Source organism: Lupinus angustifolius, chromosome LG14, assembly GCF_001865875.1.
Source record: "Lupinus angustifolius cultivar Tanjil chromosome LG14, LupAngTanjil_v1.0, whole genome shotgun sequence".
NCBI classification, from domain to species: Eukaryota; Viridiplantae; Streptophyta; class Magnoliopsida; order Fabales; family Fabaceae; genus Lupinus; species Lupinus angustifolius.
Window position 1 is genome coordinate 3,506,956 of NC_032022.1, and position 12,120 is coordinate 3,519,075.

Below are 12,120 nucleotides of genomic sequence, written 5' to 3' on the forward strand. Positions count from 1 at the left end.
GCAACTTAGGATTTTTTGAACACTTTGACTACTATACTGCTCCATCAAGTGACCCTACCTGCACAAGGCTTGAGGACACTAGTGACCCCAACCTACCAACTCATGACTCTGGCAACAATGATGCACCAAACCAGAACCTTAGGAGATCCACTCGAACAAAACAAGCACCCACATATTTGCAGGATTTCCATTGCAATCTAACAAACTTCACCACTCTCAAACCTCTGGCTGCTCAAAAACATATCCAATACCCTCTATCATCTGTCTTATCATACAAAGCAATCTCACCTACACACCTTGGCCATGTTCTCTCCATTACAACCACCACTGAACCTAGATTCTATCACCAAGCCATCAAGTCAGAGCATTGGATCAAAGCAATGCAGGAAGAGCTAAATGCTCTTGAAATTAACAAGACTTGGAGCCTTGTTGACCTCCCTATAGATAAGACTCCCATTGGATCCAAATGGGTCTATAAAATTAAATACAAAGCAGATGGTTCTATAGAGAGGTACAAGGCCAGGTTAGTGGCCAAAGGTTATAACCAAACTGAAGGTATAGACTACCTAGCAACCTTTGCACCAGTGGTCAAACTGACCACGGTTAGACTCCTACTTGCTATAGCAGCATCACAGCATTGGATTGTCCATCAGTTAGATGTCAACAATGCTTTTCTCCATGGTGATCTAAGAGAGGATGTATACATGGAGATACCAAAGGGGGTAATATGCAAACACCAGAATAAAGTGTGCAAATTACACAAGTCCTTATATGGACTAAAACAAGCAGGCAGAGAATGGTTTCATAGGCTAACTAAGACCCTTACCTCTTTGGGATACACACAGTCCCATCATGACCATTCCCTATTTACTAAGGCTTCTCATATGCACTTTACAACTTTATTAATATATGTTGATGACCTAGTCTTGGCTGGCAACAACCATAATGAAATACAACTTGTTAAAAACTGTTTGCACACACAATTTATAATTAAAGATCTTGGTATTATAAAGTATTTTCTTGGATTGGAAGTTTCAAGGTCAAATGCAGGTATTGTTCTATGCCAAAGGAAGTATGCTTTGGACCTACTGTCTGATACAGGATTCTTAGCCTGCAAACCAGCACCAACACCTATCATCAAGACCACCAAACTGCATCAAGATGACTCAACACCATACACAGACCCTGCTGCCTACAGAAGACTAGTTGGGAGGCTCATCTACCTAACCAACACTAGACCAGATTTGAGCTATGCAATACAACAATTAAGCCAATTTATGGCAAAACCAACATGCCAACATTATCAAGCACTAACAAGAGTACTCAAATACATCAAAAGGCAATACAAGACAAGGACTCTTCTACTCATCTACATCTCCCCTACAACTCAAAGCTTTCAGTGATTCAGATTGGGCAGCATGTATTGACTCTCGAAAATCTATAAGTGGCACATGTGTCTTCCTTGGTAACTCCCTAGTCTCATAGAAATCCAAGAAACAAACAGTTGTGGCACGCTCATCCTCAGAAGCAGAGTATCGTGCTCTTGCATCAACTTCATGTGAAATCCAATGGCTCACATATCTGCTCCTCAACTTCAGAATTCCTTTCATCAAGCCAGCCTTACTATATTGTGATAATGATTCAGCAAGGCACATAGCAGCAAACTCTGTCTTCCATGCGAGGACCAAGCATATTGACATTGATTGTCATGTAGTTCGTGAACGTCTTCAATCTAAACTCTTCCACTTACTACCTATCTCAACAACTCAACAAATTGCAGACATCTTGACCAAACCTCTAGATCCTTCACCCTTCAACTTCTTAATGCACAAACTAGGAGTAATCAACATCTACTCTCCAGTTTGCGGGGGGTATTGAAGGATAAAGATGACTTATTGCCCAAGCAAACCAGTAGACCAGACCACATCAAGCTAGCTGACCGAAGGAATGCATCAGGACCAAGTCAGACAGACCAAGAACAAAGCAGCAAAGGCCAGGGCCAATCAGGCCACGGCCAGGGCCAATCAGGCCACAGGCAGAGCCACAAAGGCCAAGGGCAGAGCAACAAATTTGGCTCAACACAAGGCTCCACACAAGCCACACAAGCTCCCTCGATAAACCATCAAGCCCATTGGGCTAGCCAAGAACAAGGCCACGCCCAAGGCCATCATCAAGGCCACAAAACAGAACACCAAGGCAAAACATCCCATACACAATTCACTCAAGCTCTCCTTGACAAATCATGTAGCCCATTGGGCTAATCCCTTCCTAATTCCCAAATTATAATCTTAAATATCAGTATTGAATCAATTCTAGTTAGGTTAGGCTAATATTCTATAAGTTAGTTATGTTACTTGCCTTACAAGCAAGGTTGTTAATTCGGTTAGTAAGCTTCTTGAAAGGTTCTTTGCTTGTATAAATATGTGATCATTAAGGGTCAAAATGAATGAGAAGATTATATACTTCAACTAAACTTTTGTTATAAGAGTCGACTCGGTGCATGGAAACAAGTGGGCCAAAAGCCTCGGCGAATTGTCGACCGCACCGGTGAGATGTCTTGGTGAGACGCCGGATGTCACAGGCAGCCTGTACCGTCATCTATGGCTCATCGGACTGGAGAAACTAAAACACATGGTGTATCGCTAATGGCATCCTGACCTGGTCATATTTGAAAATGGGGTCCCTCTCATATGAAGAGGAAGAAGATGGTGAAGAAGGAGAATGAGGAGTCTCCATTGAAGTGAGATGAGAAAAGAAGAAAGATCTTGAGTTTGATTTAAGAGGCTGAGAAAATGAAAAGGAAAAGAGGGGTACGGTGGAGGATATGGTAGAGGGGTTATGCAACCTTATAAGGAATGTGATGAGAGAAAGAAGAAGAATCACATGCTCAAGCTAATCATATTGCACAAAAGTAGAATCCTTATCCATTCACCATAGTAGTTGTTACTTTTTTGTGGTGGTTAAGGATGACAATATAAGTTTGGCTCGACGGGCCAACCTGTTTCGATTGGATTTTTTAGCAAACTGGATTAGGAATTTTAGTCCAAAAACTCATATTCAACTCGACTTAAAAGCTCGTTTTTAAATGGACCATGAAGAGTTGGGCTGGTATAACATAGTCCGACGGGTCAACATTAAAGAAACATAACATGTATAAGAGATTCTACTTAGTTGGGGCCTATTGAAGATTTTTTATGGTGAATAGTAATCTTAGTTGTTGAAGGATATTGCATATTTGAAGTGTTAGTTTTTGTTTCTACAACATGGTTGCATTTATTCCAAGAATTCAACTGTAGAAGAGACTAAGGAAGGTATGACAAATAAATTATCATCATCTAATAACATAAGCCCCTTTGATGTGAACTCTTTGGGATTAAATTCTAAGAAAAGGGTTGTAACTGTTAGAGTGAAAGATAAGTTATTAGATATCCAAATTAGTGATGTGAAAGTTTCTTTAGTTAAAAAGAAAGCCAATAGTTCAATGGAATTGTATGTTGATAAAGAGGAGTGAATAAAATAGAGAAACTTGACTTGGTTTTTATTAATCATCCTAGTTTTGGAAGGGTTCCAAAGGCTATTGAACAAGAACATGTTGCAGCAGGATGGCCATCTTGGCTTTCTTCTATTGTTGGTAATGCTATCAAGAGATAGATTCCAAAGAGTGCAAAAACTTTTGAGATATTACATAAAGTAAGTTACTTCCTTTTTGCTGAAGAAGAAGATTTGATGATGAAGAAGAAGATTACATAAAGTAAGTTATATAATAAAGATGATGAAAAATAAAAAGTTTTGAAAGACGTTGATGGTGGTAGTAATAGAAAAGTGGAGATATCTTCTCCTAACATAACATCTAATGTTTAAAACTTAAGAGTTAGAAGTTTTATTATGAACTAGGAGTCTAAAAGTTTAAGACTATATTGTCTGGTTGTTTAGAACTTACAAGTTTTAAACTAAGACGGTATGTTATTGTAAGATTGTGGACTTTGGTTTGTGATTTTTTGTTTTAAAAGATATTTATGAGGCGTAATCATTATTTATTTTTGAAACTGTTATTGAGTTGATTATAAATGTGTGTTTTGAAAAGAAAACAAAATGAGTCAACCACTCGGCCTGTCAGCCCTATCAAATATGAGTTGGACTTACATTTTGAACTCTTTTAACAATAAAAGTCAAGCCGGATCAACCCATATTTTGGGGGTTGGGCCGGACTGACCCATATTGTCATCCCTAGTGGTGGTGGTGTAAAAAAATTTTGGTACAATATAGAAGTCCAATTTTTATATTTTTAGTTTATTTTTTTCTTGTGATGGATCGTTGCACATGCAAAAAATTAGACTTAAAAAAGTAATTTGAATGGAAATGTTATTTTTAATATCTAAACTCTAATACAAAGTTTACTTTTAATAAAATATTTATATGGAACTCTATCTTTTTCATGTAAATGTCTTTTCTAGTGTATATCCAATAAGGTGTTGCATAGACCTTCTCCCTTGGGTCGATTACAACACAACATTCATTGTTTTCTATCATATGTATAACTTGACAGGTTTATGACAAGTATATATTCTATTCATAAATTTTATGGCATAAAGTTTGTTAACTAGTTAAATTCAATTGAAAAATTATCATATTCAAATGTAGATCTAACTATTCCTTTAAATCTTCAAAAATGTTTTAATTAATTATACCGTAGTTGTAATCACCATTTAGTTGATGGTGAATACGAAATAAAAATATGAAAAGCTAAGAAAACAAATAGCAAAACAAAACCCTCAAAAACATTATTATAAAGGATTTTGAACTTAGATTAATATTTGTATTTTACAATGACAGTGACACATCTTTATATCGGGAAAGAAGAGGTTTTCCCAAATTTATTTTTCAAACATAGTATTGATTTTCTCAACTATAGTTAGCTTACATCGTTGAGCTGTGACAGTGATGTCACATCTTGTTTTCTTATTCTACACGTTTATAGTTAAAGTTGATAATTAAGCCTTACATTTTTAGGCAATTAATCACCTTTTCAGATCATTATTTCATTGTTCTTAGTGTATGATATTTTCTCTTTCTTCACGTACTAGACATCTATGTTATAGATATTCCAATAATAGTTGACATGTTAACTTCTTAGTTTTTGATAGTAAAACCATTATATTAGTTTGGATTTTATTATATTAGCTATTGAACTCTAGATCTCATCTCAAATATGCAGTGTTGGAAGGTTGGGACTATTTAATTTTCTTAATAATAGTATAAGATAATTGCATTACTCTATAGTATTAAAACTAGTATGGGTTGGTTGTTGTTGTCTTGAGCTTCTACTTTGGGTCTAGTAGTACTTGAACTACTTTAGAAAATATTATTTCCTTTTTTATTGTTGAGTTTTGAAATATAGTTTCTTGTCTGATTTACTAATTCTAAAAATGATTGCAAATATTTTTAGTATTCCTAGGAAAACCTTTCACTTTTTTATTTATGTATTATTTTAAGTCTATTTCATCCTGAAATATTATTTATCCTAAAAATATTTTCATTGGGTGATATGTTTAGTTCTTTTTTTTCCTATTATATCCATTAGCGTTTTTAAATGAATTTCATGAATATGTGATGATTTAAATATACTAGAATATCATATATAGATTACTATAAACTCTGTAATGGTAATGATAATTTCGAAACATACTCTTGGAATATACTGACACTATTACAAATTTTCATTGATAACACATTCTATATATATATATAAGACAGGAGTTACTCAAGTGAAAATAGTTCTCATATAAAAATTACGATAATAATAGATTTGGGTCTTACAAACAATCATAATGACTATAATTAAAGTTAGTTATTCATCACATGATAGTCATCTGCATGTATTTTTTAATCTTAATTATTCAATCAAGATCTAGTAATTCATATTAAGTGTTAAAATTTCTCACAATAAGAGATCATTCTCAAGTGAGTAATTCCACACACACTTATTATATATATGTATATATAATCAAATTAGTTTATCAATTGAACAAGTCAAACTATATTTTATCTAAATCTAATTTGTTATTTAACAAGCTCAAAATTTTTAGCTTAAATTCAAAATATTGATTCATATATCAATTTTTTTGAGTTAAATAACTAATCTAATTTAGTTGGAGTTATTGAAAACCCTGCAAGTGAATAGGCTTAACCCTTTAGATGCAGCTAAGAACACGTGAAGTTGAAATATTTAAATGCATGTTTGGTAAAACTTAAAATTTTGAGATTTTGTATTATTTTTTGAAAAATAAACTTTAAAGGTAAACTATATATATTTTTGATAATTAAATGAAATTATAAATTCAATTTTTCTTTTAAAAATAAGCTAAAAGTAGAAGCATCGAAATCATAAGTTGGTTTATTTTTTGTTAGCTTATTTTTTTCATATTTTCTACTTCTCATTTTATCCCATCATAACATTATCTCCATCCTCCTTTTTCCTCTTCTACCAAATTCCATGACTCTCCATAATTTAAGTTTAGCAACTTCTATTTATTTATATATCATATTATTTTATAATATTAATATTGATTTTTATATTGTATTTTATTTTAATATATATTTTTAGCTTTTGTTATACAATATTAAAAATTAAAAAAATTATAGTAACAATATATAGGATGATAAATATTAAAAAAATTGTATTTAAAAAATAGTGTAAAAAATAATTAAAATAATCCTAACATAAACAAATAACCTCATATATTTTTCTATGTAAAAAAATAATATTTCTACCTTATTCACACAAAACATATCAATTTATATTCAGTTTTCAATTAAAGTACCCAAACATAAACAGGTTATAATCTTAACATATTATCTCATAATTTGTAAATTGAAACTAAAAAGTTGGTCACCACACTATCAACAAGCATTAGATTGTGGTACTGCTTCAAGGCCGTTGATAAAGGATGGTAGACTGGGCTCCTAGTCCAATGGTTAGAAAATTTTAGATTGTTATCTGCCACTTTTATATATTTTAATGTTTTCTTATCATGATCATTGTTTCAGGTTAGTACCCTTAGCTTGCCACCCTCCTCTTCCTGTTTAAATAGGAGGAGGCTCCCACCTAATAAGATTTTGGGATAGTAGATATGCAGTCTGTCCCAAGAAGCAGAAATTATTTCCAATATTCGATTTCGACATATTGTGGTCCCTAAACAACAACTTTAACATTGCATCGAGGTTCACCTTACATCTGATTGAATAGAAGAGATAGAATGAATAGAATGGAACATACCAAGATTACATTATTTGGATTTTACACAACAATTAAAACTCTGATGTTTGATCATACATTTTCACATTACATCACTGCGCCACTGAACAAGGAGGCATTTCATTTGCAGGAAATGCGTCAGCAACTGGTAACCTGCAAATTGTACAATAGAACATCCCACTAATAAGCACTCACCCCTTCCCTATAAAATATAAATACAAATTTCTTTTCAGCGGAGATAGTAGTAATATATACATAAGCTCATGTAAAACATGGATGAAAAGTTGTGAAGTATGAGAAATATGCAGAAAGAAATTTGTTATTATGCATTATCCTTTACTTAAAATTCATTGCATGTGGACCACATGGGAATTGACCAAGACAAAGAAATTTAGATCTATCAAGATAGTGAGGCTGAGGAATGCCAAGTTTGAAATTTATGGACGGATTATTGTTAAAGCCGAAGTTACACAAACAAGTATAAAAAAACGGTTGCACAGAAATGTAGCAAATGGCACATTAAAATCAGAACAAAAATGAGATATGAAGAAACTTACGGAGCTTCCAACCGTGCCTTCTTATTAGCCTTCTTTTTGTTCTTGCGTCGTTTTCTTGAATTTGGGGCTTCACCAATAGCCTGTTCTGAACCTGAAGGGAAAGACACATTTGGAAACTTAAAGGGCTTCAAACTTGAAAGAATTTTATATGTTTGAGCGGTGATTCAAATTGTGGATCATATCACATGATGCGATTGCAGTATTATGGTTGTAGTAATCGTCACAACAATATCACACTGCAGTTATGATATGACACTGAATCACGATGATGCAGATGTATCAGTCCGCAGTGCAACCGTATCAGGCCGCATCGAATTTAAATAACAAAATACTTCACACCACAATGCTACATAGCAACAGCCGTTATAACCGCAATCATAGTAACTACAATCACAATTTAAATCCCTGTGTTTGAGCATCACAAACTAGGTGAATTTCATAAGGCAAAGCAGGTTCAATTTTTGGTTTCATTCTTATTGACCGTTACTATACCTGCAACTCTTATGTTAAGGTCCAGCGAATGAGAGGCATGTCCACTATTTGATAATGTGGCAGATAGATTAGTAGCATCAATAACTTGTGATGTGATTGGCTTCATTGTAGCGGTAATTCTAGACTTTGACTTTACAATCTCAAATAATGCTTCTGAGCCAGGATCATCTATTTCATATGTTTACTTAATTAGTCATCGGGGGTAAATAAAAATTCTACAAATATGTAATAAAGCATATACAATCAAATACATCAGATACCTAGAATTGAAAGAATAGCACGACGAGCTGCTAGCTGCTCAGCCTCTTTTTTGTTTCTAGAAGCATCGCCAATGTACTTTGTACCATTGAAAACTAAAGTAGATACAAAAACCGGAAGTATCCCAATGATCTGAGCAGTGCTGTAAGTAGGCATTGCTACATTCAGCTTAGTAGCATACTCATTCATGATAGACTTGGAAAACATAGTATTCTGGAAGATGATCACAAGGAGAAACAATTCAAGGATTATGTAATTAAATAATAATATACAACAACAACAACAAAAACCTTAACCCCACTATGACAGAAAATATGAATCATTATTCACAATGATGTGATTTATGTAAGTCAGAAATCAGATTTTTATTACACCAAATAAGTCAGGATGCACTCAATTACGTCTCATTTAACAAGCCTGTATTTATAGGAATACAACTATTTCATATGATACAGATGCACTCCAAAACTTCAAAAAGAAAAAATAAGAATTTTTCCATCAGAAACAAAATTTAATTTTCATAATGATGCTTCTTTTAGATAAAGTGTCAAAAATCAACAGCTCGACAAATGATCAAGATTAAACATTGTACAACACATGTAGCAATGTACCGTGAATATTTAATTTCTTTTGGCTCAAACAAAATAAACAGATTTTAAAATTAGATATTAAAAACCATGTTACAACAAACATCCAAAACAAGAGGGCTGACTTCATCTTTGATTACCGTAACTAATATTATATGTTATCTATGAAAAGAACATTTGGTTCCAAGTAAGCTGATAACAATATTTGAATCAAACAGATCTGAATGATTAACAAGCATGGCAATTTGAATCAAATAGAACTCGACAAATGATCAAGATTAAACATTGTACAACACATGTAGTATGGTATCATGAATATTTAATTTCTTTTGGCTTGAACGTAGTAAACGGACTATAAAATTAGATATTAAAAACAATGTTACAACAAACCTCCAAAACAAGAGGGCTGGCTTCATCTTTGATTACTATAGGTAGCTTCTCCAAAGCAAGTCTAGCTGCATCTTGTTCAGCAGCTTTTCGATTAAGGAAGGACACTTGGTTGGTGTAACTTTTACCATCTACCCACACAGTAGACCTAAACCTTGGAACATGTTGAGTACCCTCATTGACTGTTTGGTACATTGGAAGTGGAATACTCGACTTTTGGGTGAATTCTTGCAAGCGGTTTTTGTACAACGTGTGTTCAGGCATCTCTGGTAAAAACATTCTACCATATAAGAGATCTTGTATACATAACGTAATAAGTCAATTTAGATACATAGTAAAAAGAGAAAATGAACATATAACAACATTCAACACATGTAGGCCATACGACACTAGTCTATTGAGCATTTAAGATTCACATAATGTGGTAAAAGTCTAAAATATGTGGGGCTTCACACGTTGAAGACACGCTCCAAAAAGATAAACACCAGCTCATACAACCATAACAGAATCCCTACTAAAAGGAACATTCACAAGTCAAACTTTGTTTCTATTGATTGAATAACCCACATATATGCGGCTAGGTAGTCAATTGCACGTAGCAGAGCAAGCAGCCAACCCCAAAACCACTATAGTGGCTAGCAGGACAACCGCTACAGCTAAGGAGAAAATATATAACTAATTTATAGCCTACACTATAAATAGACAAAAATACTAAAATATATCATATTAAAGACATGTTCCTAATTAATAATCAAGATAAGAGTATTACATATTCTAGAGGTGATCGAAGTTGGACGCCATAACAGAGTTAAATCTCACAAAATTGAACCACACAAAGACGATATCAAAATTGTGTTCAATCAGTTTCATAAGAGAATCAATAAAGAGATGATGAGGTAAACAATTAGGGTCCAAAGGAAAATACTGCTGAGAAAAGACAGGCTATATTCGTGAATTAGAAATGCCCAGTAATTCAATATAGTTCAGTTCAAGGCTCAACCTTGAACCAACCATTTCAAAATGTATGTCACCAATGACAAGTTTCAGAAACTGAAGCAAACCACCATTTAAAGGTTGATTCAATTTTAAATCATCACTAAGTTCAACTAAACAATGCTTAATGAAAGAGGATATTGATCATTAGCAATACATAACAGCAATTATAACAACAACAATACATGAATCAGTCACAGATTCTGGCATTGTCCAATATCAACAGTACATGAAGCTATATAGTTCCAAATGGCCAATTTCATGAATCTCAGTTACAAAATACCAGTTTTTAAGGGAAAAAGATAATATCCATAAGAAATTGTAAATTGGGGATGTTATTAGCAGATTCATTCACACCAACTTTCAAGCCAGTAACAGAATCACGTTCTTTTCACACAAAGGTAGAAACTTTTTAGTCACTTCACATACAATTGTAAAATTCTCAAAATCCCAAAACCTAAGATGGGGACAATACAAATTTCAATCTTTTCTCAGTAAAAATCACACTTCATTTTCTCTTCAATTTTGTAGCAAACAACCAAAACAGTGAACAAATATTATTTTCAGTGAGTAAAAATGACACCTTTCATATTTTTTAAACAAACAATTAAAACACGAAAGCACTCACGAGGAGTAGTAGTAGTAGTAGCAGCAACAACAGAAGATGGTTCAGTTGATGACTGAGAATGCTGAACCTCGGCAACAGAAGTAGGATCAAGTTGAGGTTGAGGGTGAGGTTGTGGTTGTGGTGTAGGATGAGATGAAGAAGATGGCACATCTTCTTGAGCAAGATATATTTGAAGGAAATCTCTGGTGGGGACAGTAGTGTCAGTTTCAGAAATGTTTTTGGTGGAACCATCAATGTTGGTGATCTTAGGACTGGTGTTTGTTGCTGAATCCATTTCTGTCTTCAAAGGTTTTGTGTTTGTGATGACGCAAGTGAAAGTGAACGCAGAGAAGGGTTTAATAGAAGAGGCTTGGTGGACTATTTGGTAAATGGACCTTATGGTGAAGAATGAGGGTTAAGTACAGGAATGAGGGCTTGGACTATACGGTAAATTGCTTGCCTGGTTTTTTGTTTGGAAATTAGGTTTTGTCTCCAATTTTTTATTCATTTTTTTGGGTTTTCAATAAAGTTTTCACTATGTAAATTAGGTATTTTATAATATTTAAGGTAATAGTTTAATAGTATGATCAAAAGATGTATGAAGACCCATTATATTAGCTTTTTTTAAGTAATCATCAATTATTTATATTTTATTATTATTAATTTTTAAATATAAGTAATATAAACTAATGGTAAATAATATATTGATTGTGTTTAAATTTTTATGTACGAATATTAAAATTATCAACAATTTATTTATATTTTTTATTTGTATATTAAATTTTATTTTAATTGTGTTTTTTTAATCACTAAAAATAAGTTTTTGAGTTTATTTTTCTTGTTAAAGGAGAGTTTGTCGCCCAAACAGGGGTTTGGGTGCACACTTTAATGAATTTTTTAATAAATAAGACCTGTTGCTACCCACTTTCACAGAATTTTTTTTCTTTTTCTTATTATTTCATTTATAAGATATAGTCTTCAGGC

The 12,120-nt window shown here is 33.2% G+C and overlaps 1 protein-coding gene across 1 annotated transcript; it reads right to left on the reverse strand.

The window, feature by feature from the left end:
- LOC109326073 (double-stranded RNA-binding protein 4-like) lies at window positions 7,190-11,558 on the reverse strand. Its single transcript, XM_019558725.1, has 6 exons — window positions 11,158-11,558; window positions 9,540-9,802; window positions 8,565-8,775; window positions 8,305-8,472; window positions 7,813-7,903; window positions 7,190-7,408 (listed from the first exon to the last, which is right to left on the reverse strand). Exons 1-6 carry the CDS (start codon window positions 11,429-11,431, stop codon window positions 7,348-7,350), a joined length of 1,068 nt encoding a protein of 355 aa, XP_019414270.1. The 5' UTR covers window positions 11,432-11,558; the 3' UTR covers window positions 7,190-7,347.

Excerpts from the sequence above, each read along its gene's own strand:
- LOC109326073 (XM_019558725.1), bottom strand. The coding sequence starts at position 11,431 with ATGGATTCAGCAACAAACACCAGTCCTAAGATCACCAACATTGATGGT. Across the intron at positions 8,473-8,564 it reads TGCTATTCTTTCAATTCTAG|ATGATCCTGGCTCAGAAGCA; the intron begins GTATCTGATGTA and ends CATATGAAATAG. Across the intron at positions 7,904-8,304 it reads CCTTAACATAAGAGTTGCAG|GTTCAGAACAGGCTATTGGT; the intron begins GTATAGTAACGG and ends CTTTCCCTTCAG.